This window comes from Thermobia domestica, chromosome 7 (genome assembly GCF_964235325.1).
Source record: "Thermobia domestica chromosome 7, izTheDome1.hap1.1, whole genome shotgun sequence".
Lineage (NCBI taxonomy): Eukaryota > Metazoa > Arthropoda > Insecta > Zygentoma > Lepismatidae > Thermobia > Thermobia domestica.
Genome location: NC_137460.1, coordinates 187605867 through 187631639, shown reverse-complemented (window position 1 = coordinate 187631639; position 25773 = coordinate 187605867). Strand labels below are relative to the sequence as shown.

Here is a 25773-nt window from a genome sequence, read left to right as displayed (position 1 = left end):
CAATGTAAAGAATATTTTAAGTAATAAGCAACATAGCTTTTATGAAGGTAGATCGATTGCAACAAATCTTATCCTTTGCACTAAAAAGCAGTTTACAGGTTGATGTTATACATATCGATATGTCAAAGGCCATTCACTCCATTTATCACAAATTACTTCTGAATAAGTTACCGAACATTGGTCTATCATTATCTTATATTAAATAGTTTGGAAGTTACTTATCAAATAGAACTTTTAAAATAAAAATAGGCAATGTAACATCTAATCAAGGTCAAATAGGAAAGGGAATATTTCAAGGATCTTCCCTGGGGCGGTTTTTTTCGTCAATAGTCAAGTACTCGAAAATACTATTATACGCAGATGACATAAAGCTCTTTACAGTAGTTAATAATGAGTATGATAATTATCTTCATTGGTGCGAATATAATTTGTTAACGATTAATTCTGAAAACAATGACATTTACTAATAAAACTCAATATTTTGTCATCAAATATAAAATTAATAAAGTAAAAACAAACGAAGTAGATCAAATTAAAGATCTTGTTATTATTTATGACAGATAATTGAAATTTGGTAATCGTAAAAATGATATAGTGCAATCAACGAGAAAAACAATAAGTTTTATCTTTAATCAATGACCTGATTTTTTAAATGATTATTCTTATGTGTACTTATAAAGGGTGTTCAGAAAGTAACTATGCAGTGCATAACTTGCCGTATTTTATTTTCCGTAAACCACTTTAAACAACTGAAATTAACTCGAAGCTAAACTTCAATGTCATGGAAGTTATAAGAGATGCTGAAAGCGATCCCCTTGCACTTGAAGACACAGTTGCACACGTTTCTGCACGTTCTTGAAGACGTTGTGCAGAGCATCGGGAGTTATGTTTGAATGTGACGTTTCAGTGCAGCTTGGAGTTCTTGTATGGTGTGCGGATTGCCTTCATAAGCCTTTCCCTTCAACGTACACCATAGAAAATAATCCGGTGGAGTCAAGTCGGGTGAACGCGAAGGTCAGAGTCCTCGAGAGATGATGCGGTCATCGAAGATGTCCTGTAAAAAGCTCATCGCCTTGTGGGCGGTATGTGCAGTCGCCCCATCCTGTTGGAACCAGGCATATTCAATTTCGTCCTCATTCAGTTCAACTAGGAAGGGCTCTAGGCAGGCACAGTGTCGTTCTGCATTTATGGAGTCCTGAAAGAAGATGGGCCCAATGATGCGTTTACGAGTCACGGCGTACCAAACACTAACCTTTTGATCATGCAGTGGGGATACATGAAATTCATGCGGATTCTCCGTACTCCACACACGACTATTCTGGCTATTCACGTAACCGGAGAGGTGAAACCATGCCTCATCCGTCAAAAACGTTTTGTCAAGAATCCCCTCACCATTGTCCTGCAGGAAGGACACGGACCAGCTGCAAAAGTTCACATGCGCCGGGCGATCGGTGTCTCTCAGTTCATGCATGGCACGACCGAAATTTTCACGGATATATGGACAGTGACTTCCGGAGAATCTTGTGAGCGGAAGCCACGGACACGTGGGCCTGCTGAGCTAGCCGTCTAACCGATTTCTTTGGACTGTGCAATATCACATCTTGCACCTCCGCCACCTTCTCTGCGGATGTGGCTGTGGATGGTCTACCTGATTTTGGAGCATTATGGTCTTTCGAAATTTGGTGATGAGGTTCTGTACAACATTGTGGTTAGGCATCTTCACTTCTGGGAACTTTGCTGCAAATGCAGTTTCTACTGCTGAGATAAACTTGTCTTCATTGCGGAACACATGCTCCACAAGAAACACTCTTTGTTCAATCGTCAGCATGATGACCTGGATCCCAATGATGTCACACAAGACGTTGGTCTTCAATCAAACCGGACTTGTGAACAAATACAAATACCTGGTCAAATATGGCTCAAATATGTTAAACAATGAAAAAATTTGTATTACTAATTGACAATCATATCAGTCATCACTTAGCACACCACAACATGGCACTGCATAGTTACTTTCTGAACACCCGTACAAGACACTTGTTAAATCCAAACTTCAATTTTGTTCAGTCATTCGTCTAATATACTTGTTAACAAACTCGAAGCAGTACAGAAATGTTTTACACGACTACTATATTATAAAATGAAGAAAGTACTACTATTCACACGAGTTCGAATATTGATTAACTTTTAGGGGACTTCAGTCTCTATCAGAAGAATGAAAGTTTATGGACAAATACTTTATTCAAATGGTATTGGATAATGAATATAGTAGCGATTACTGTTTGGAAAATACATGAATAATAGTGTAAGAAGTCAATCGACATTGGTCAATCGACCAAAGCACTAAATTCAAACCGTGGAATGTTGAGAAGAATGGCAATGTCTTATGACAATTTTCAAAATTAAACTGTTTTAACTTTATGACAAGGGACTTAATTTTATTGTTATTATATACTGTATCTTCAGAATATCTTTAAGAACCAATCTTTTATGCGAAAATACGACAATAAGTAAGTAGGATTTTTTGCATACCGGGTATGAAATTTTAAGCAAGGTTTAAAACGATATTTAAATGAAGCTTTAATTTCCATAATTTTGTAAATAGTATTTTATAAGTAGACTTCGGATTTTTGCATAATTGAATGTTTTTTCCTAATGTGATGTTGATATGCTCTTTAAACAGAAATTCGTTTCAGGTGTTTTGGGGTAAAATACCAGTGTTTTATATTGCATATATTTGCATATTTCGGAGTTAGTGCATGTTATGTCGTTACTGCATATAAATGCATATTTAAAGGAAAGACTAAACTGATAATTTTTAACCTCCAACAACTTTCTTCATAAATGAAATTTCAAGTTTCTAATATAAATAGACTCAAGATCTATAAGTCGTTCATTGTTGTCGCTTTAGAATATCTTCCTAGATCGTGTGAAAGAAGAATAAGAAAAAAGGGTGAGTGATTCATAATCCCGGCAATGATGAATGACTGTCACCTTTTTGGAAGAAGATATAAATAACGGTGTCAAATCACCTACAACAAAATTCCCACGTCACCCATCTCGGAAGTTAAAGTTGCTATTGTTGTGTGTGTGTATGTGTGGATTTGAAAATATTTGGTTCTGTGGCAGTATAAGAATACCAAGAGAAAAATCTGGGTCCATTTAGTTGTAGTACGACATCCTCAAATTTGAATTTTAACTAGCTCAGAATTTTGTCCATTTTTTGTCTATTTTTGTTCACCCAAGAAATTTGTAAACACTTAAATAAACGAGGAAGGGCCATTTCAAAATTGGTCCACATCGATCACCTGTAATGCAAATTCTTCAAACTTGAATTTTAACTGGCTCAGAATTTTGTCCATTTTTGTCAACCCAAGAAAAAATGTACCATTCAAATAAACGAGGGAGGACCATTTCAAAATTTCGGCCACATCAATCACTCATAGTGAGACAGTTTCAAACTCGAATTTTAATTAGCTCAGAAATGAGTCGAACTTTTGAACATTTTTGTACCACCAAGAATAAATTTTGAAATGACCCTCCCTCGTTTATTTGAATGGTACAAAATGTTTTCTTGGTGGACAAATATGGACGTAAATTGAACAAAATTCTGAGCTAGTTAAAATTCGAATTTGACGATGTTGCACTACAGGTGATCGAAGTGGCCCAAATTTTGAAATGACCCTCCTTTATTAATTTGAATGGTACAGTTTTTTCTTGGGTGCACAAAAATGGACAAATATTGAACAAAGATGTCGCATCAGAAATAAATGGGCCCGAAAAATTTTCTGGAAGTTACCTTCTGAAATAATGGATTAAAGTGGAAAGACGTTAACAATTCAAGGAGAAAATATATTTTGCAAAGTGTGTTCTAAACACTTAATATTTTCAAAGTAAGGAAGCTTGTTTTCAGAAGAGGACATTTCTACTTTGTTCGACAGCAAAAACTCAAACCTCAGCTGTGGCCTTTTCTTTCTTCTTCTTCTCAATTTTCATAGTAGTTTCAGGTAAGAAGTTTATACAACTACGAAATAACCCAATTTTTTTTCTTTAATTTTCATACTAGAGAGAACGGTCATCCCAAAGAAACCGTTGAAAAATGTATTTCGAAAAGAAATGAACAACCCTTTTGAAAATGAGCTCTAAATTAATTAAAATACTGTATTAACAAAATCTAAAACTTGTCACAGCAGTTACTTTCTGAGATAAGTTCCCAAGTTTTTCTTTAAAGATTTTATCAGAGTGTTCAAATCCAAGCTTGTGTTACTTTGATACGCACCTCGGTCTCTCGAAACGTAACTTTCCAATTAAGTGTTCTGTTATGTTTTAGATAGCTTTATCTTCTACCCATTCATGCTCCATGTTTTGCTCAAATCAGTCTATTCCATTTAAAGTACCAATATTATACATTGTAAATTATTGCTGTTTGAAAGATCAATGTTACGCTAGAATAAAATATTCTAGGATTTACAAATTAATGGATAGAAAAAGTAACTTCAAGTGGATTTATGTTATTTTAAACAAGGGTTTTTGAATACAGGCTTTTAATACAGAAGAAACTGCCTTTAACGGGCCCTTTATTAAATGTAAATTTATTTTAAACGGAAATATTTCATGGTCCCATGAATTTAAAGATAAAAAATTTGTTAAATTCTCTTGATTTAACCTGTGTTGCAAACAACGGATGTTACAATATACTTTCTAACGGAAATTTTCAAGTTCCGAAATGCAGCGTTTAGAATGAATATGAATATTAAGACTATGAACTACGTTGCCTGTAAAGGTCTCCGTTTACTTGTTACCCTACCCATTTAATCTTTAGTCTAGGGATGCGCACGAGACGAGTCGAGACAGAATTTTTCTGAGAAAATTAGACTCGAGACACAGCCCTTGTAATAGAGAAACATACATTTTTCGAAACGAGACATCGCTTTTACAGCACATTTTCGAGACGAGACAGCGTCAAATCTTGTCTCGTGCGCATCCCTACTTTAGCCCAACCGCCACATAAGGCCCTGGATACCGTGCGAGTTTTAGAACGAAGTGCAATTTACATACTTACTTCCAAATATCAATAACACGTTCTCTAGCTGATCTAGAGACATGGAACAAGAAGGACAATGTACACAATAGATCAAAACGGAGGTAAATGTAAAAGGAGGAGCGCAGAAAAGAGCATATAATCTACTTTTTGTCTTGGCCTTTGAAAAAGTATTTATATTCATTCTATACTACAAATTTTCTGGTCTGTTTTAAATGATTGTATAATGGTTTTAACATAGTGTTTTCTGTATTTGTCACTGAGCCGTTCACAGCACTGAAATTAAAGTTATTATTATTATTATTATTATTATTATTATTATTATTATTATTATTATTATTATTATTATTATTATTATTATTATTATTATATTTATTATTAATATTATCATTATTAATAATAATATTATTATATGATCACAGAAAGAAACATTCAAAAGGATGGCAATTGAGGAACATCACGGAAAGAGTGAACATTATTCTGAGAACTAATTGTAGATTGCGCAGACTGAAGATGTCAATATGCAGAGCTATATGAGAGTTACATATCTTTGAAAAGACGAAAAGCAAGGTCTTATCCAAATTCTTGTGTTGTCCCCACTTGCAAGCTGCTACTAATCAAAAAGTAACATGGAAACTGATGATAATCTTATATCGAAGATTATTTTCAATAATGAGTCGAACTTCCATTTAAATGAATAAAGATTTGCCATCATTCCATCCAAAATACCCTATATCCTTAGTTCGTCCAAAATATGAGGATATAGGAGATTGAAAATCTGAGTGTAACATGGAGGTTAATTTATTCCTACTTAAAGGCAACAATTCCTAAAAGATATCCCTAATTTATCGGTGAGAGGGTTAAACAATTATGAAACAGTCGTTCCTAATTCATTTATCACATGTTTCGAAACCACTGGCCAGGAAATTATTAAAAAAGAGAACAATTGCCAATCGAAAGACAATACTTTTTGTTAGAAAGATTTTAAGTTTTAGAATACTTCAGAAGCCATTACCCTTTATTCAACACTTTTTATGATATCAAGTTGATGTGAAATATTTCAAACATGAAGATAACTTTTAGAAAGTTCTACTCCGTAATTAATATCTAATCCAAACGGTAGAAAGTAATTTTATTTTACTATAAAGTGTATTAATTTTTATGCATAAATACATTACTCCATGAGCTATACCCACTAAGATATATTTACTCACCTTTGAAACAAAATATTACTTTCAAATGGCCGATGTGATTACCATGAACATCATTACAGTTCCTAATTATCTTCCTGAAATTCCATGCCACTGCTCGAAAAGTTGTAGTAGCTCCCATGCGGGCGATCGGTCATGAAGGTACGGAAACATGGAATTTGTGTTTGGTGGATGTATTAACTCTAGTTTCTTTCTTTCAGCTCTGTCAAAAGTATATATTGTATAAAATGACTGATGCCTGAAGAGACACTAAGTACAGAAAGCAAGCGGAAAAATATGTTGATATGAGAAGCAGTCTGGAAAAAAGGTTTCGAAATACATGCAACAAAGAGATATAGCCGTATTGATATCTTAACAAAGTAATATTTTGATTTACAAAATGTTAATGCAATCTATCTTAATTTGAAAAATCTTATGCTAGTGACGAAAATGATTATAAAGTAAAAATCATTACATCTAAAAATAACAATAAAACTTATACCAATCGTTAATGCTGGTTAGTGCCACAAGCACAAATTTAGTGCTCCTACGTATGGAAAGTTATTAACAAATTAATATGGTGATTTTGCCTTGACGTCAAGCAAAAATCGTCACTTTTACAAATAAGCTTTGGGAAGAACAAAAGAGGCATTATTCTTAGTGCTATGCTAGTGCTGGTCAGTGCTTCTACGTATGGAAAGTTATTAATAATGAATGTGACTATTGCGTGAAGCTAGAATAACCACTTTTAAAAAATAACCTTCCCAAGAATAAAAGATGTCTATCATTACAATTATGTTAGTGCTGGTTAACACTTACACGTACAGAAATGTAATAATAAATTCAATTGAAGATTCTGGTTTCACTTAATGTTGAAACGCCATATTTGCAAAACACATTTTCCGATTAGTAAAAGGATATTAATCGTTAATGTTGGTTAATGGCATAAGGGAAATAACGTTAATATCCCCTACTACCTAACGACGAGAATCTATACAAAAGATGTCGTCCCTAGAATCTATTCGATATTGATATATTATTTTCTCTTTCCTTGGCATCCTAAGCCCTGCAGGCTACTTTCCGTTCAGTAAACTTGGGTAATATATTGTAAAAGTCCATAACATCAAGAATCCAATTGGTATGTATACATACATATTGTATACATAAAATGAGTGAACTTTCTGTAGCGGGGAAATATACTTATTTTTTTATGGGAGCAGGAGGAGGTTATGTGTCTCTCTGTGCCGGAAATTTTATTTAGACATATACTGAGGTCAATGACACATGTACGTGCACGTACATCGTCAGAATTTTACAGCTTTTATGTGAAATTTTACTATTTGCAAACCAGTGCGTATTATCAATATTCAAGAATATTAAATGTCCGATAATGAATAATACCTCTGTACTGGAGACCCTGTTGGAAAAACATCCTGCCCACCCTGGCAATTTCATTGCGCCGGATCTTCCTGATGGTCAACACACTTTTCAAGGAGTTTCGATTATGGAGGTTCAGAAAGCAATTAACTCCTTTCTGTCAGGCAGCGCGGGAGGTCTAGATGGGCTTCGTCCTTCAATTCTTAAAGACCTTCTTTCTTGTCAAATACTGGAATCGAAGGAAAAACTGCTAAAATCCTTATGTGATCTATTTAATTTAATCATTTCTGGAAAAGTACCAACGGAAGTTCGCCCACTGTTCTTCGGCGCCAAACTTACAGCGCTAAGAAAAAAGGATGGTGGTATTCGGCCCATAGCGGTTGGGAATGTTTGGCGCAGAATATCGGCAAAAATTGTATGCTTTAGAATACGTGAACCAGTTAAGAACTTTTTATCCCCCCATCAGCTTGGTGTTTGTGTTCCTAATGGTGCCGAGGCAGCTGTTCACGCAGCCCGAGTTTATTTCTCTTCTACTCACAGTGCTACTAAGGCGATTGTAAAATTGGATTTTCGTAACGCATTTAATGAGCTTCGCCGGGATACTATGCTTGCCGCAGTGATGAATAATTTTCCTTCAATTTATCCATATGTTTATCAATGTTATGCTCAACCAAGTGATCTGTTTTTCAACGGAAACACTATTTCTTCTCAGAGAGGTGTACAACAAGGTGATCCCCTGGGCCCAGCACTTTTCGCTATAACTATTCACTCTTTAGTTAAATCACTGAATACCGAATTAAACATTTGGTACTTAGACGATGGAACAATTGGTGGTGACCCCGAGATAGTTCTTTCATCTTTAATAGAAATAAATAAGAAGGCATCACTTCTTGGCTTGCGTCTTAACTTTTCTAAATGCGAGGTGGGTTGTCTTGGAACAGATGAAACCGCATTCGACGAAATCTTTAGAAGATTTAATGAGGCTGCACCAGGCATACGCCCTCTAACAATCCAGAATGCATGTCTTCTAGGTGCTGCTCTCACGTCGGAAGCACTCACTAACGTGCTATTGAATAAAATATCTACTTTAGAATTGTTCTTGTCTCGACTTCCCTCAATTTCAGCCCATTCAGCCTTTTTCCTTTTACGAGCATCTTTATCAATCCCTCGCCTAACCTATTTTTTACGATGCTTTCCATCTTGGCATGAGAGTTCTTTGCTGGAAAAATATGATACTGTCCTGAAAACTGGCCTTGAATCAATTCTGAACTGCTCCTTAAATGACAACTCTTGGATACAAGCATGTTTACCTGTTGGTTTGGGCGGTCTTGGTATTCGACGAGCTGTGGATATGGCGATTCCTACATTCTTAGCGTCATACCACGGATCTCTGCGTTTAATCGAAGCTCTCCTTCCACAGGGTTATTGTTTGGACCCAGATGGTTCAGTTCAAGAAGGTTCTAATAAGTGGGCAAACTTAGCAGATACAAGCCTTCCGGAGATTAACAAAAAGTGTTATCAGTCATCTTGGTATACACCAATTGCATGTCAATTACATAATCATTTGCTACAATCTGTTCTTGTTCCAGAAGATAAAGCCAGGCTTCTTGCTGCCTCGTCTCCCGAAGCGGGTGCATGGTTGATGGCGATACCTTCTCCGCCTTTAGGCCTTCATTTGTCAAATGAAAGCTTTCGAATTGCTGCAGCCTTACGTTTAGGCTTAGCAGTTTGTGAGCCTCATCGCTGTCCAGCTTGTGGGGATGAGGTTAACCAACGTGGCCTGCATGGCCTTTCATGCATGAAGAGCGCTGGTAGATTCGCCCGACATTCCTCGGTAAATGATATAATACTACGAGCCCTCAACACAGCTGGATTTCCTTCAATACGGGAACCTTCTGGTTGCTGTCGTTCGGATGGAAAGCGACCGGATGGGATGACACTGATTCCATGGATGAGAGGTAAATGTTTATTGTGGGACTTCACATGCGCTGATACATACGCTCATTCAAGTCTCCCTCTGTCAGTAATGAACGCTGGAGCTGTTGCTAATCGCAGAGAAGCTGAAAAGCAAAGAAAATACAACAACCTTCTCGAAAAGTTTGTTTTCACTCCAATCGCTATTGAAACAAGTGGTGCTTGGGGTGCAAGAAGTCTAGAATTCATTAAGGAGGTAGGAAGACGCATTTCTTGTGTTTCCGGCGAAGTTCGCTCCACATCCTATCTAATACAGCGCATATCCGTTTCTATCCAACGTGGTAACGTCTCGTCGGTCCTTGGCACTTTACCACCTGGCAAGGAACTGGATGAGGTGTTTATACTCTGAGAAGAATTGTCTTTGTAGAAGAACGTAATCAGAATCTAATTGCTTGATATTGTAAAGATTTTAAATATATTTGAGATGACAGGAAAAGGTGTTGTAGCTGCTGGTGCTAAACGTAATTTCCTGTTGGTTGGTTTATATGACGTCCTTATCCTACCCCCCCCCTTCTTTCTGAAAAGTAATTTTCTATTTACAATTTGTTTCCAAATATTTTATATTAAAGGTCAGCATGTTAAAGGGAATATAGTCTGAGTGAAGCATGAACGAATATGTCATTTGATTTCTACCTTTCTATTAGTTTCGTTCTTCTACGGATGCAAGTGTTCTTTTATTGTATTTTTTCTCATCTTTCAGAGGATTTCATTTCGATTTCAATATTTTTGTTGTACTGATTATGCATGTAGATGCTTCCGTTGTTATATAAAATTGTATGTTATATTAATTTAATGTTATGAAGATATTTTATAGATAGTTTTTGTAATTTGATAATGTACATTAAATTATGAATTCACTAAAATTACATCAACGATGACTTGCGTCCTTTATCCTACAAGACAACACTGGACGTTAAACTAGAAGATGTCAAAATTACCAACCTTAAAGTATTCCTATCCTAAAGAACTTTTGAATTCTAATATCTGTAAATATAGACTGTAGAAACTATTTACCAGTTAGTAATGCCCTATCCGATCATAAATGTAATAGTTGTGCTGTGGAATAAATGTATTTAAGACTCTCAAAAAAAAAAAAAAAAAAAAAATTTATAATTTGTAAATTTTGTTTAACTCCTCATGATGATATAATAAATTTCCATTGTTTTCAAAATCACCAATACAATAAAATTTATTATCTTTAGGTTGTCAAAAACAAATTGATTGTTAACCTTAATTTTAAATGGATTAAATTGTTATAATAAAAACGGATATATTGTATCAAATTTACATAACTTTGTAAATCAATTATGTGTAATGAATGCAGATTTTCATTGTACACCTAAAGGTTCAGGGAAATATATTCGGATAAAGAGAATATTTTCATCAACGTACGTTGTGAGACAGTGTATTGCAGTAGAATCTGATTTGTCCAAATTTCTTAAAATGTTCAACCGATAGTTGCACAGTCACAGGAAGTTTTTCAATCGGGTATATTCTAATAACACGAATACGTGTTACTTTATCAGTTACGAACATAAAATACATGACAATTCTCTATATACAGGATATTTATGAACTGTAGTCTTATGTTCAAGAGCCGTTTAATTATTGGCCAGCAAATGTAAGTTATACAACTCAATATATCACAAGAGTCATGTTGGTTGCATAATCACTTTATCAAATTATTGAAAGTTTTACATCTTGTCCTATGAATTGTACGGGTTCAGTAAATTCAAACTGGAAAACACGAAAAATCATAAACCAAGAAAGAGATACAAACCAATATCTGTTTGGTATAAAATTCCTCTTACATCTCATTCTTGGGAATCCTCTAAATTGTGAGCCTAAGATATTCTACTACAATTTAGGACTTCAAATAAATCATTATAAAATTAAAGCGATAAATATATTTTTTGGATATGATATTAGTTTAACAATACTAAAAATTTATTATTTACAGAATTTATTTTTCTTTCTTTATATCGTATCAATATATTTGGATAGAAAACTTTGATAAGGCTTTCTAAAGACTTTTTAGCTTGAAATTTAACTACCTCAATAAATACCATGCTTATAGGTAGTTACAGCTTCTTTGCGATCTCCTATAGAAACGAAACTTTACGGTAATTAAAACTTACCCTAAAGATTAGGTAATTAGGAAGTTTTAGCTTACGTATAAGTTCTAAAAGATGTTTTTGTTAAATTAAATCTAGCTACTGCATTTTCAGAACATTTGTCCTAACACTATTAAATTTTCACTAAAACGTTTTTCTTGTAGTATACAAATGAGCTGTTCGAACAAGAACACTCATTGTGTCCATCGATTTGTGTTTTCACTTTCCTTTTGATTATCGATTATGCTTGATTAGTAAACTTTTTATATTTTTTTTTTCCTTCAGAATGCAGTAAATTGTTCCCTTTCCGTGTTATAATGGGAAATGAAAGCTGGAGCACATTGTTAATTTTTCATTAAAGTTGAAAATGTTCAAGAAAGCCCACAATTTCCCAAGAAACAAAGAAGTGAAAGAAAGTTTATCTCTCTTTTTTTTTCTTTAAAGCCAGTTACTTCTCTTGCCGTGACACCTCTACATAATTGTGGTTCTATTTATAGTCCCATAATTTGTGTGGTAGTGTAGTTTAAATAAACAATTTTCGTTTCAGATTGAGAAACTACGGTAAACTTTCAAATTTTGCGAATTTAATACTGAAACAGAAAATTCTAGATCTAAGATTTTCGGTTTCAACAAATGGATAAGGTCAGCGACGAAACCTGTTCTTCGGACGATAAATTCAAATCAAAAAAAAAGTTTCTCGCTGTGTCTTGCAATTATTAATATATGAGAATCAATATTCAAACCGGATGTAATTTATATTTCGGATTCTGCATTCGTAAAAAAAAATCACTTGTCATCTCTTACTACCATTATTGGTTTATGGGAATTAATATTGAGATACGAAGCAGTAGTAGATATCTACAACTTTCAGTTACAATAAAAGGATAAAGTTGTAGATTCAATCTATCCTTGTGGTACTGATCCCAAATCCATAAAAATCTAACTGTGTTTCTCTATGATGGTCTGTGTTGAAATCGGAAATCACATATTATCACCATTTTAACTTGAATAGCGGAATAAAGGTCGAGATTGTACTTATTCTTGGAACTCTGATACCATGCAAAAAGGTCATTTGTCACTATCTGTTACCGTTTTAATTTTGTGGACATCAATACGGGATCCAAAAGTGGTACTTGATCTCTGCTTCTTCCAGTAGCATAGAGTAACAGTTTGCGGACAGAAATTATTCTTGTGGCACTAAAGACGTATCAGAATACATCTTCCTCCCATCTAATAGCGTTTTTTTTACAATGACGATCATTATTGAACCCGGAAATCAGAGGTTCATACTACTTCTGATATGAATAGAGGAACGAACATCTAGATGACACTTTCTCTTAGGGTACTCAATTCATATCAAAAGACTTATCTCGCTAACTCGAAAAGTACTGTGATAACTGTTGAAACCGAAAGTGTGAGTTGATTTTTACACTCGTCAGTTGCTATTTGTCAGTTAATACAACTTAAAGCATCGATTACATATCAAAGAGTTCCTTCTCGCTATGTATTACGGTTCTGTTTCAGTATAGTGATCAATATTGACACCCGAATTTGTAGTATATATCTACTACTTCCGATTTTAGTAGAGAGATAAGGGTGAAAACCGTATCTATTCTTGGGACGAAGAATCATTTCTAGCTCGAGAAACCGATGCTCGCTATGCACAGGCATAAGCTATCTGTTCTATAATTTCCTTCATCCATACTAACGGCTTCAAAATGAAAACAATCAATAGTCTGAAGAGAATGGTGCCTAAAATGAAAGCTTAAGTTCTACAAGACAAAAATCAAGACGGCAAAACAGCATTTCACTTCCCCGATTTTGGGGCTTATAGTGATTCTTCAAGTTGAGCCTACTCTCCAGTTGTGATGTGAGGCACAAATATTACAGAAAAAATATCAACGAATTTGTCATCGAATAATCATATATCCAGTATATTTCTTACATATAGAATAATTAAGAAGGGAATGAAGACCAAAAATAACAATGTTGGGAAATCAAATAAAACAAACCAAATTCGGTTACTAAAGACTGGTTACTATTTCCTGCTTATCTCTGACTTCAGGGTTAATGTAGAGTACAAAATTTCATGCCGTCATGTTTTGATCTTCATTTCCTCCTTCAAACTAGCGATTGAATTTTAAATGCTCTCTTTAATTACAAGCAAACGTTACGCTTAGGTGAATTGAGTACGTGATCTTATGATCACTGATGACATTCCAGCTGCCAATGTTTTCAATGTAGATTAAAGTCGCTTGAAGAAGGAATTGCATTCGTACCGGACGTTGAGGGAGAAAGGATCAGTGAAGTTTAAAGCAACAGTGGGGTCTGTGAGTGCACAATCTCATTCCTACATGATAATGCTGGTTGTGTGCATGGAAGGATACATTCAGCGTCCCATATATGTTCTGGTGGCTGAACCAAACGGTAGGTTCCCTGCAGTAAAGCCAGCCGATCCAGCTAATATAACCTCATTTATTTACTGGTAAAACAAGCAGGATCGGAAGACTTTCTATTCGGACGTCCTGTGTTAAAGCATTCCAAGTGATAGGATGAAAGTCCTCCTGTTACTTGATTCGTGATCTACAAACAAAGATGACAGTCTTTTGTCATACTGTGTGCCAGAAAGCTTTGAATTGAGCAAACAGATTATACCTGATCGATGTAGTGGCATGATTCACCCCCTGGATGCTCACTTTTTCCGTCCATGGAAAGCCTTTGCACGTTTCATCACTGATATAGGAATAACAGGAAGTGACGTGAAGATTTCACATCGTGACAGGTTATACAATTTCAGTTGTTCACAATTTACCAGTTCAGTGCTTCTCGTTTTCATAACATGATTCGATTCGCTTTCCACAAGCCTGGATACTTGAATAAGGAGCCTGGAAATTGAATCGCTTATTACGATTACTGCTTTGACGGAATTATGAACGGCTTACGTTTCAAGTGCGATTCGATTTAGTTTGTCAGGTGTGCAGATTGTGAGCAGAGTATTTGTGCGAGGTATGCACTCTATTTTGAACTGCATATTGATTGTAGTAATTGATAACTTTTTATGCAATAACAAAATCACTTCCGATTTACGAAACAAACAACTTTCTCTTGTGTTTCATCACTTAAACATGCTGAAAACAAAAACATAATCTAGTTTAGAGGAAATACTAGGTATAAGACTCATCTCTTATGTTTTGGACAATGTATTACGACTATAACATGTGCTTATATGGGACGTTCTAGTAGCTGTATCTCCTAAACTCATTGAGCTTTGTACCTAAAACTTCCCTGATATATTAAGCACACTTAGTGCTACTCTATCACGTGTATTTCGGGTAGCAACTCAATTCACCCAAACGTAACGTTTACTTGTTAGTACAAAGAATTCAAGCTATTAAAGAAGTGAGAAACAATTCGTGTTGCCGTCGATGTCCAACCTATATCTTGATTTTGAATTTCTTAATCGATTCTGTAAAGCATTAGGTTACTTTATAATATTTATAAGTTGTAGAATAGGGACATACTAATATTTTCCTACTACATTGAAATTCAAGTATGCATTCGATCCCAATCATTTAAAGCAAACGGGTCATTCATTCGACAATTCATTGTCACGGCAAAGAGTACAGCTACTAAATCGAACGTACAGTCTTAATCACACATGCTTCTGCATTGAGTTGAATCCTAGTACCCTACTCTGAAGACGCGCCTGCTAAGCATATATTCCTCATGAAGCTCCAACATATGCATCAAGTTCCAAGTTTAGCAGAATTTGCAAACCTCCCGGGAGTGTTCCCCAGCGTTAAACTTATATAACTTGAAAACTGATTTAAATACACGATAATTTTGACCTTTAGCAATAGTAATTCATGTTTATGTGTTTGTTTTAAAATTTGAGATTTTATTTTTCAACATGTTATTATATTGAGGTGATGCTACAGTCTTTTAAAGAGTATTTAGTTTTAAAAATAACTTTATAATTACATATTGTTCTATGGGTCTACATGCGTGTTTCCGCAATAACATAAAAGGTAAATCAACTTAAAATATAGTCCAACAATAATCATTTGTTCTCTAAATGCTTGGTAGATACACAAATAAATATAAATAAAAAGATAAGTAAACACATTCAGATATTACTAAATTTCTAAATTGTAAAATTAACTAGGAAGCTATGGTATTATTTCCCTCGTATATAAGCCTTGTATTTGTATATAAGCCTCTCTAAGTAAATAATGATATAGAAATCTACTGGAGAGCTATCCAGCCCATGAAACGATACGAGTGTGTTTTTCTTCGTGGCAAGCATAAAAATCGCTCCCTTCTAGCCCACCTCTTTCTTCCATGCAGCTCGCGATAAGCACACAACTTACAAGGAACCCTAGGTATCTATCAGAGACCGATTTTCATAAAACTTTGTATATAGAGAGAGTACCTCGGGAAACTCGCACAGCCAAAATTGTAGCTGCAGAGTCCAAGACGTTAGACGCTAGGGCCCGAGAAAGGTCAAAAGTGGAACGGCAGTACATCAAGGACATGGTGAGAAAATGCACGTTTTTCTTTAAAACTAATCATTGTAGCGACACGAAATGAGCATACATGGATACGAGATGATCTGTTAAAAGTTATAAAAAGAATATAAGCCATCTTGAAAGAGGCCATGTTGAAACGGGTGTGATTGGTGTAAATGAGATGAGGGTCATCCGATGCATTAATTTTAACGTAAATAGCCACAAAAACCTGTTGTTGAAGTCTGTTGTTGGATTACATTATTCCTGTGCTTCTGGTAGAGTGGTTTAGGTACAAGATAAGCAAAGTGTATCTCATAACACTCGAGCAGATGCTGGGTATGGAGCGCTATAGGTGGACTGATATGACGTTCTGATTTCTGTTCGAATTAAGTCAAGTCTAATAAAAAGTTACAAGTTAATGCCAAGCATGACATTATTATGAAGATTAAACCCGTCATATCAGCACATCCATACCAATTACATGGTGACTGTGACACAAATGATGTAGAGCTAAAATTATATTTCGCTCGGTTTTCTAGTTCCACTGGTCCCACTCATAGCGCTCCATAATCTGCATCTGCTTGAGTGTCATAAGATACACTTTGCTCATCTTGTACCTAAAGCACAGGAATAATATAATACCACAACAGACTTCACCAATAGACCAGAACAACAAGAATAATGTAATCCAACGACAGACTTCACCAACAGGTTTATGTGGCTATTTACGTTAAAATTAATGCATCGGATGACCCTCATCTCATTTACACCAATCACACCAGTTTCAACATGACCTCTTTCAAGATGGCGGGTATCTTTTTATAACTTTTAACAGATCATCTCGTATCCATGTATGCTCATTTCGTGTCGCTACAATGATTAGTTTTAAAGAAAAACGTGCATTTTCTCACCATGTCCTTAATGTACTGCCGTTCCACTTTTGATCTTTCTCGGGCCCTAGTGTCCCAACGTCTTGGACTCTGCAGCTACAATTTTGGTTGTGCGAGTTTCCCGAGGTACTCTCTCTATATACAAAGTTTCATGAAAATCGGCCTCTGATAGATACCTAGGGTTCCTTGTTAGAGGCTACACCTATTTTCTTCCTTCTTGCCTTCCACTAGGAGATAGAAAATGAAAGTTACTATCAGTTAAGAAAAATGTGTAATTATGTTGTATGTAAATACAAGAGTTAAAAGGGCTTTTATTTGACAGCGGCGTACGATAGAAAGAACTAAACCGGAAATCATATGAACCGAGGGTAATATCGTACATTGTGACTTACGCTACGTGGCCAAATATCTCATGAACATCAATAAGAGTTGCAGACTCCATATTTTTTTTTATGTGTTCGATCATTCTTCATTTGTATACAGGAACAAATGTCCATAATTTTTAAAATTAGTTTTCTTGACTTCAATAGGGAACAAACGCAACTTTGGGACTAAATTATAGACTCTGTGTACTTTATTTCCGATATATGTTGTAAAACCTGTATAATGATTTAATTTTACGATCGTTAGATAAAAGAGTGACCAGCAAACAAAACAATGGCAATACAATAGAACCACTAACTATCGTCAATTTAAAGAGATAGAAACCTCAGAAATTCACACTGTATATTGTATAGTTAATGAACAAATATTAGTCCAGTGCAATTAGACAAAAAAATGGTCCAAACCCGGAATTTTATAACAACAAGCTGAAAATTGGTAGAGATGTTCAGATTATTGTTCTAAACAACACACTCAAAGTCCCAAAATATCCCACTTGGGAAAACCAAGATATGACGTAATCAAGATGGCCGACGACAGAATTTATCTCTTAAATTTTAAAACGTCTCATCTTCTCGACATTTTAAGGTAGAAACTTCGTTCTTGCTTCATTTTACTCAGAATAGATTCAAAATTATTATTTATAACTACTTCTTGTCATACACTAATGTTGTCTTTAAATATGGCGCCTTAAAGTGAAAGGAATGTGTATTTTCAATTTGTATTTATATCGTTAATTGTGAACAACTTTGAAACGAAATTATATACGGGAAAACGTTTTGAAGTAATCGTTATTTGCTGTTTCAAAATCTTTCCAACGAGCCCAAAACCATTGTTCTACCTCTAAAAATAACGGAGCTAGCCAATTTAATGCAGAACTCGCAGTAACCTATTATCTTTAAAAATGAGCGCATGAAAATCACTTATGACGTAAATGAACGTAATCGAAATTTGTGGTGCAAATAATAGTTGCAATATTCGGGATGACTTCTTTTATATTTCTATAATAAATAAGTGTGAAACATATAGCTTACGGAATGCTCTTAATAGGCAGATATACGTTATAATTTTTATAAAACTTAATTGTTCAATACTCAAAAATATTTCTCTATTTAATGATTCAATTGATCCATATTGTTTTTTTTAAACCATTTTAAAATAAATATTAACAATAAAAACAATACAACAATAAATTATATTTTTGCTTCAATTCTTTCTGGAGGACTAGAGTAGTTATGGGGCATCTAGTTCTCACTCATAAATATTCATGAGTGAGGACTTTTTTGACATTTTAGCAGTTCCTAATGCACGTTTGAAAAAATGGATACACCCTTTTTTACGCATACTAATGACACATAACGTATGCAGGTGCGGTCGGAGGTAACATGACATATAATAAATGTTCCCGGTGAAAAGAAATGTTAATTGGACAAGCAGAATACAGAAAAGACCTTTCGGAAATAAAATATGCAGATCACACACGTAGAACAAGGTAATTCATTAATATGCAGCACATGTAACGCGGCAGCTGCTGGAGAATATTCTAGAAATTTTGATCGTTGGAATGGGATATCACGTGATGGAAGAAGCATATTAAATAGCCAGTGTTTTTTAGTGAAAAGGAGTTATAGATTGGTTTTAAAGCATGGATTCACCGAAACCTTTGAATTATAGTACAAGAGGTGAAAATGATCTCGCAGAATCATCATCTTTGCCGGGGACAGAGGTTTTATCCCAACCGCTGGTGACCCCGCACTTTCCGCCACTGGAAACAGAAGTTACCCCGGCCAACTTGGATGTATTACCGGGAACAGAATTTTCATCCCAACCGCTGGTGAGCCCGCAATCTCCGCCACTGGAAACAGAAGTTACCCCGTTTAACTTGGATGTATTACCGGGAACAGAATTTTCACCCCAACCGGTGGTGAGCCCGCAATTTCCGCCACTGGAAACAGAAGTTTTCCCGTTACTTGATGCGGATCATGAAATAGAAGAATATCCCCCTACACCTTCACCAACAGTGAGTACATTCAACAAGTGCTTTTCAAGAAGAGTTCCAGGATTATGCTGCATACCACTTATTCCATTTGGGCGTAAGTATACAGTTATCGTTTCTAACACACAACTTTCACTAATGTTTTGTCCACAATTCTCACTATCACAATACATGATTACTAATAAAAGGAAATCAAACAATACACAATTTACCATATGTCCACGTATTTCCCATAATCTTTTTCTAGTAAAATTTTTAATAGAATGGGTCTGTATTCAAAGTCCCACACAAGATCTCGGAAACGTTCAATGAAATTCCATATCATCGCAAAAGGCTGTCCATGATTTTTTTCTGTAAATTGATAATAATTCTTCACGAACTTCAAATTTCGTTACAGCATCTATAGCTTTCCGTTCAAGAGATTCTGTATCCAAAACCAAACAATCATGTGTCCATTGACTGCCGTCTCCGAACCCGCAAGCAAAACAAATACATATATCGTCTGGTTTCCAGTATATTATACAGTCTTTTATACAATCCAATGATGTACGTTCCACAGTACACTCACATGGCAAATTCAAAAAATTCTTCCAACTCCCAATTCTCCACTGGGGAATTACTCACTGTTGGTGAAGGTGTAGGGGGATATTCTTCTATTTCATGATCCACATCAAGTAACGGAAAAACTTCTGTTTCCAGTGGCGGAGGTTGCGGGCTCACCCCCAGTTGGGATGTCCCCGATAAAGACGTCAATACATCCGAGTTGGCCGGGGTAACTTCTGTTTCCAGTGGCGGTGGTTGCGGGCTCACCACCGGTTGGGATAAAAATTTTGTTTCTGGTAATACATCCAAGTTGGCCGGAGTAACTTCTGTTTCCAATGGCGGAAAGTGCGGGCTCACCAGCGGTTGGGATAAAACCTCTGTCCCCGGCAAAGATGACGATTCTGCGAGATCACTTTCACCTCTTGTACTAAAATTCAAAGGTTTCGGTAAATCCATGCTTTAAAACCAATCTATAACTCCTTTTCACTAAAAAACACTGGCTATTTAATATGCTTCGTCCATCACGTGATATCCCATTCCAACGATCAAAATTTCTAGAATATTCTCCAGCAGCTGCCGCGTTACATGTGCTGCATATTAATGAATTACCTTGTTCTACGTGTGTGATCTGCATATTTTATTTCCGAAAGGTTTTTTTCTGTATTCTGCTTATCCAATTAACATTTCTTTTCACCGGGAACATTTATTATATGTCATGTTACCTCCGACCGCACCTGCATACATTATGTGTCATTAATATGCGAAAAAAAGGGTGTATCCATTTTTTTCAAACGTGCATTAGGAACTGCTAAAATGTCAGAAAAGTCCTCACTCATGAATATTTATGAGTGAGGACTAGATGCCAACAAACTACTATGCATACGGTATATATATATATATATATATATATATATATATATATATATATATATATATAAGTGGCTCTGAGGAAGACAGTGGTATGTCCCATTTTTTAACTTTCAGGGGAACTTGAAACTGAAGTGTATAATTCCTATGCAATGAAGTGCAATGACATATAATAAACAAGCTTCATCTACTTTTGGAGGTGAATTTCCGAAATTAAACTGCGTACATAATATTCTATGATCCGATCCCAAACCATTCTTTCCAATAACTCAATTTTACAGGAAATGACCCTTATCATTATCTTCACCTGAACCATTCTTATATATGATGGTTTGCAATATATTTTTCTCCATATATAGAAATATTGTAGCTAATTAGATAAACACTATGTACGAAATAACGAATGTCTCGTGAGACTAATTAACAACTTTTATGATTCTATTTTCAAAACTAGGGAAGACATGACATCTAGAAGTAGTGCCGAACTCTTCAAAGTGGAATACCGAGAATAGATGAGTTCCTACAGCTGAAGAGTGTGAAAATCAAAGAGATCTATGAAGAAATGAAAGTTATTTATGTTGACATCTAGTATCCTGAAGCACTATTAAAACACAGAAGAGAATGCTGAAATGTGGACTCTGAATTTGGACGACGAACAGAAAGATGTCAGGTCGTGTTCAGCGATTTCTAACATTGCAAGAACGTTACTCGTACTGATTACCTATCTACCGTGTGAGGATAGCGTGACTGCTACATACTACAGGAGTATGCTCGATATCTGCATGATATCCTGAAGGTAATGGTGTGCTCAGCAAAGTGTTCGCGTCTTAGTGGACAAAGTTTCCGCCCACTAAGTCTACGAAACCCTGAACATCGTACAGTCCCTCGGATACAAGTTATTGCTCTGTTCCTCATATTCTTCTCATCGTGGACCATCAGATATCCCCTGGTTTCTTTCTGTTGAAAGGAATATGATTTTATTTAAATGTGGAGGTTACGTACGAAGTGGAGTACCGTACTGGCGTTCTACAAAGAAGGACTATGGAAGTTGAAAGACTGGTTGCCAAAGTGTGTTACTTTGCACGTTGACTATGCAGGAAAGGACTAATAGTGTGTGTCAGTTTCCCCCTTCTAACCCCAAAGGCTTCATAGGAAGGACAGAAACTTATTGACGAACCCTCGTGTAGGCTATATGTATATACGAGGGTCGATCAATAAGTTACAGCGTATATACAGTAACAATGCTTTACACAATACAACATATATACAGTGGAGAGGGTATAAACATACAGAATGTTAACGAACTATACTGACAAACTGTAATAGATGATTTCTCACATCAAAATCAGAAAAAAATAGTTTTGTGGACCTGTGTTTCTGAGCTAGAGGTGTCTAAAATGTGGGAAACACAAATTGTAATACGCATTATTTCAAACATGAGGAAACATGGAGGGACAATTCATATCCTCTGACGGAAATCAACTTTGCTATCAAAAATTCATATTTCATTGAAGTGCAATAGGTAAGAAGGGGTTCTTACAGGGTATTATTCTCAGGTACGTTCCTAATATGATTGCCAGATATGCTTGGATTTAAAGATGAGTCCATTATAAGCAGTAGTGAATACATAATTCGTCAATGGGAAGTCGGAAGTATTAGACATCGCCTACTGCACGGTTTTTCGTGTGTATAAAAATGTGTGCCGCGATGTATTTTTTTCACGGTAACTTCCAAGTTATCTCACCTATGAGCGTCAAAGAATACATCGTAGCACACGTTCTTCCTAACATGGAAAATCGTGGAGCTTGCGGTGTCTAACATTTTTCTGGGAATCGTATCCTATGGAGAATTGTATTATGTATTCGCACGTATTGCACATTGATAAAATGTGCATTTTTGGATAGTGTATATGTGACTACATTTACGCCAATATGGACCGCCACTTCATGGTTCATCGTGTTTGAAATAACGTGTGTTGCAAATTGTCTTCCCTACACTTTTAGGCTGCCCTAACTTTGAAACTAGGCACTTTTTCCCATAGATCCACACAAACTCTTTTTTCTTATTTTGATGTGAGGAATCATCTCTTTCCATTTGTAGGTATTTTTCATTAACACCTTGTACACGTAAGCTCTTCATACATGTACAGGCAAGCATGCTCACAGTGTACGCCCCATATGTATTATTTTACTCGTTAAAATTCTATTATGTAAATGCGGGCTTATACTTACTTTTTCGGTTCGCTCTTTGCAAACATCTCCTGAAGTTCCTTTACTCTGTTACGAATAATTAGCGTTCTATTTTTTAATTTGAAAATAGCCCTGTCGGCTTCAACTGAACGGTACTTATACTTCTCTTTCATTTTCTGAAATTCGACGTTGATTTGGTTCAGTTTTCCCATCATGGTATTAACTTCCTCCTTAATTTCAGCCAGAGTTGGCTTTTTTCCTTTCCTGAATTTCCTTTTAGGTGGCATCCTGAAAAAGAGATATGAAGTTTGTACTAAACTTAATGACTGCTTAATATTTGAGAAGTTTAAATAGCTTATTTACAAGGAATGTAGTATGAAGAATATAGAACCTAGTCTTAGAAATACGAACGGGAAATACAGAGCGCAGGGAAAACTGGAATAATAATAATAATAATAATAATAATAATAATAATAATAATAATAATAATAATAATAATAATAATAATAATAATAATAATAATAATAATAATAAAAGTATTTCCATTTTATAGCCCATATTTCTACGCACTCTAAACAGAAATTGTTCCCGTTAACTACAGGCAGGCACGTAGCCAAGGGAGGGGGGGTCCGGGGGGTCCGGACCCCCCCTTCGAGACCAGAAATGAAAAAATTAAGGAAGGATAAAACAAAATGAAATGACGAAAAGAAGGATCAGCGTTAAAAATTAAAAAGAAAACTACATTAAGCTTTTTCTTACTCTTTCTTATTAGGAGATTTGTATTACTTGCAGTATGGTGGCGAGGTAAGCGAGATATTCTGGAAGAGTCAGGGAATTTGAAATTTCAAGAAAAGTTATGGAATTCTCAGAATTTCTGCTACTAGTCAGGGAGATTTCAAGCTTTCGAAAGCATAATGCCGTTGTGTAACAGCGTGGACATTTTAAATCATAATTTTTCGTCATCGCATCCTTGCAGTATCAAACATGTTATTTCAAGGACAATTTGCTATTGCTCCTTTAACCTGTCATTTGGAACCGACAATAGTTGACGGAATAATAAAAACAAAAATTTATGTTGAAAGAAAGTTCTGTTAGCATTTGATTCAACAGAAAAAGGAACGTATATATTGTAAAACTAGTTAAACATACACATGCTTCGCCACAGAGGCTGTATTTGGAAGTCAACACCTGTGGGAGTATCACCATGGATCTCAGCGACGGCGAAAACTATGGATTTGATACTAATATCGGTCATTTTGGGCTATTTTTTTTACATGTCTCGGTATCCACCCCCCGCTGACTCCCAGCCCGCATTCAATTGTAACTAAATTTGCAAGTCATCGCTAATGGAAATGTCACCATTGATTTCAGCGACCGCGAAAACTATGGATTTGACACTAATATCGGTCATTTTGGATTACTTTTATATGTCTTGGTATCTCACCCCCCTTCCGGTGACCCCCGGCCCAGAGCCGAATAGCGTGAATTTGGAAGTTAATGCGATCCAAGTTTCACCATTGATTTCAACGACCGCAAAAATATGAATTCGACACTAATAGCTCAAGTGGTAGAGCGTTGGCTTCGCATTCGAGAGGTCGTGGCTTCGAATCCCGCTGCCAACCATCATGACTGAGATTTTCCAGGGTTTCCCTCAGTCCTACCAGGCAAATGCCGGGATGGTACCTACTAAACAGGCCCTGGCCGATACCTTCCCAAATCCATTCCATTGTTAATGTTGTTGGATATCCAGTGTAAAATGGCCTCTGAGCGGTATCTGGTGATTGTTAAATAAATAAATAAATATCGGTCATTTTCTACTACTTTTACATGTCCCGGTAAACGCCCCTCTGAGACCCCCTCGTTCGAATTTCGACAAAAACATTTAACTCTGGTCTGGAGCCTGAACCAAGGTATACGTGACTAAAATTTGGTAACTCTCGGTCAATTTGTCTGGTTCCGAAGCCGGTTCCGGTAAACGCCCCCCTGAGACCCTTTGTTTAGAAATCTAAAATAACGCTTCGTCTTGATCTGGGGTCTGGGCCTAGGTACACCTGACCAAAATTTGGTAACTCTCGGTCCACTCGTCTGGTCCCCAGGCCGCACACAGCCAGACAAACATACAAACAAACTCTTTATTTTATTTATATTAGAAGATAGTTTACATACAGTATTGAGTATGTACTTTTTTATAATAATTGAGGTCATAACGAAAGGAAAATTGTTATATTTCAATAAGCAGGAGAAGGACGTAAATATTGTAAAATCTTTTTCAATACTTTTTTTTATTTTGCTCAAATTTCTTCATAGTTTGTTATTAAAATACTTGCCAACATATCCTCATTTTATTGTCCTAACAACCCAATATATGTTGATAGTAAAGTAGTTTAGATTGATCGAGCTTCTGTGCCTTCAGAATTTCATGTCACTCTGCCCCCCCCCCCCCTACCCGTTACGAAATCCTGGCTAAACGAACCAATATATGTTCCAGTAAAATAGTTTAGAATGACCGAGTCCCTTTTGGGATGACCACAGTATTTCATGTCACGGACCCCCCCCTTCACGAAATCCTGGCTACGTGCCTGCTACAGGTTGCATAAAACTTCAAGATAGCTGAGGTTCAATTAGTGAAGTGTATGAATACCGTAATAAAACATGTATACCAGAATTGTTTTCAGAGATAAATGATATATTATTTGAAAAATG

At 35.8% G+C, this 25773-nt stretch overlaps 1 protein-coding gene across 3 annotated transcripts in view; it reads right to left on the bottom strand.

Moving 5' to 3' along the window:
* LOC145688985 (uncharacterized) overlaps window positions 1-25773 on the bottom strand; it is a 56463-nt gene that overhangs the window by 6979 nt on the left and 23711 nt on the right. Inside the window, exons 2-3 of one of the 3 annotated variants that reach the window (XR_014132048.1) lie at window positions 23113-23358; window positions 6256-6501 (exon numbers count right to left, since the gene is read on the bottom strand). Coding sequence is in view for 1 of the 3 variants with exons in the window: in XM_081763137.1 (XP_081619263.1) it covers window positions 23113-23357 (245 nt within the window). In the remaining 2 variants the exon portion in view is untranslated. The remainder of the gene's footprint in view (window positions 1-6255; window positions 6502-23112; window positions 23359-25773) is intronic. The other 2 variants (XR_014132047.1, XM_081763137.1) reach the window with 2 other exon arrangements.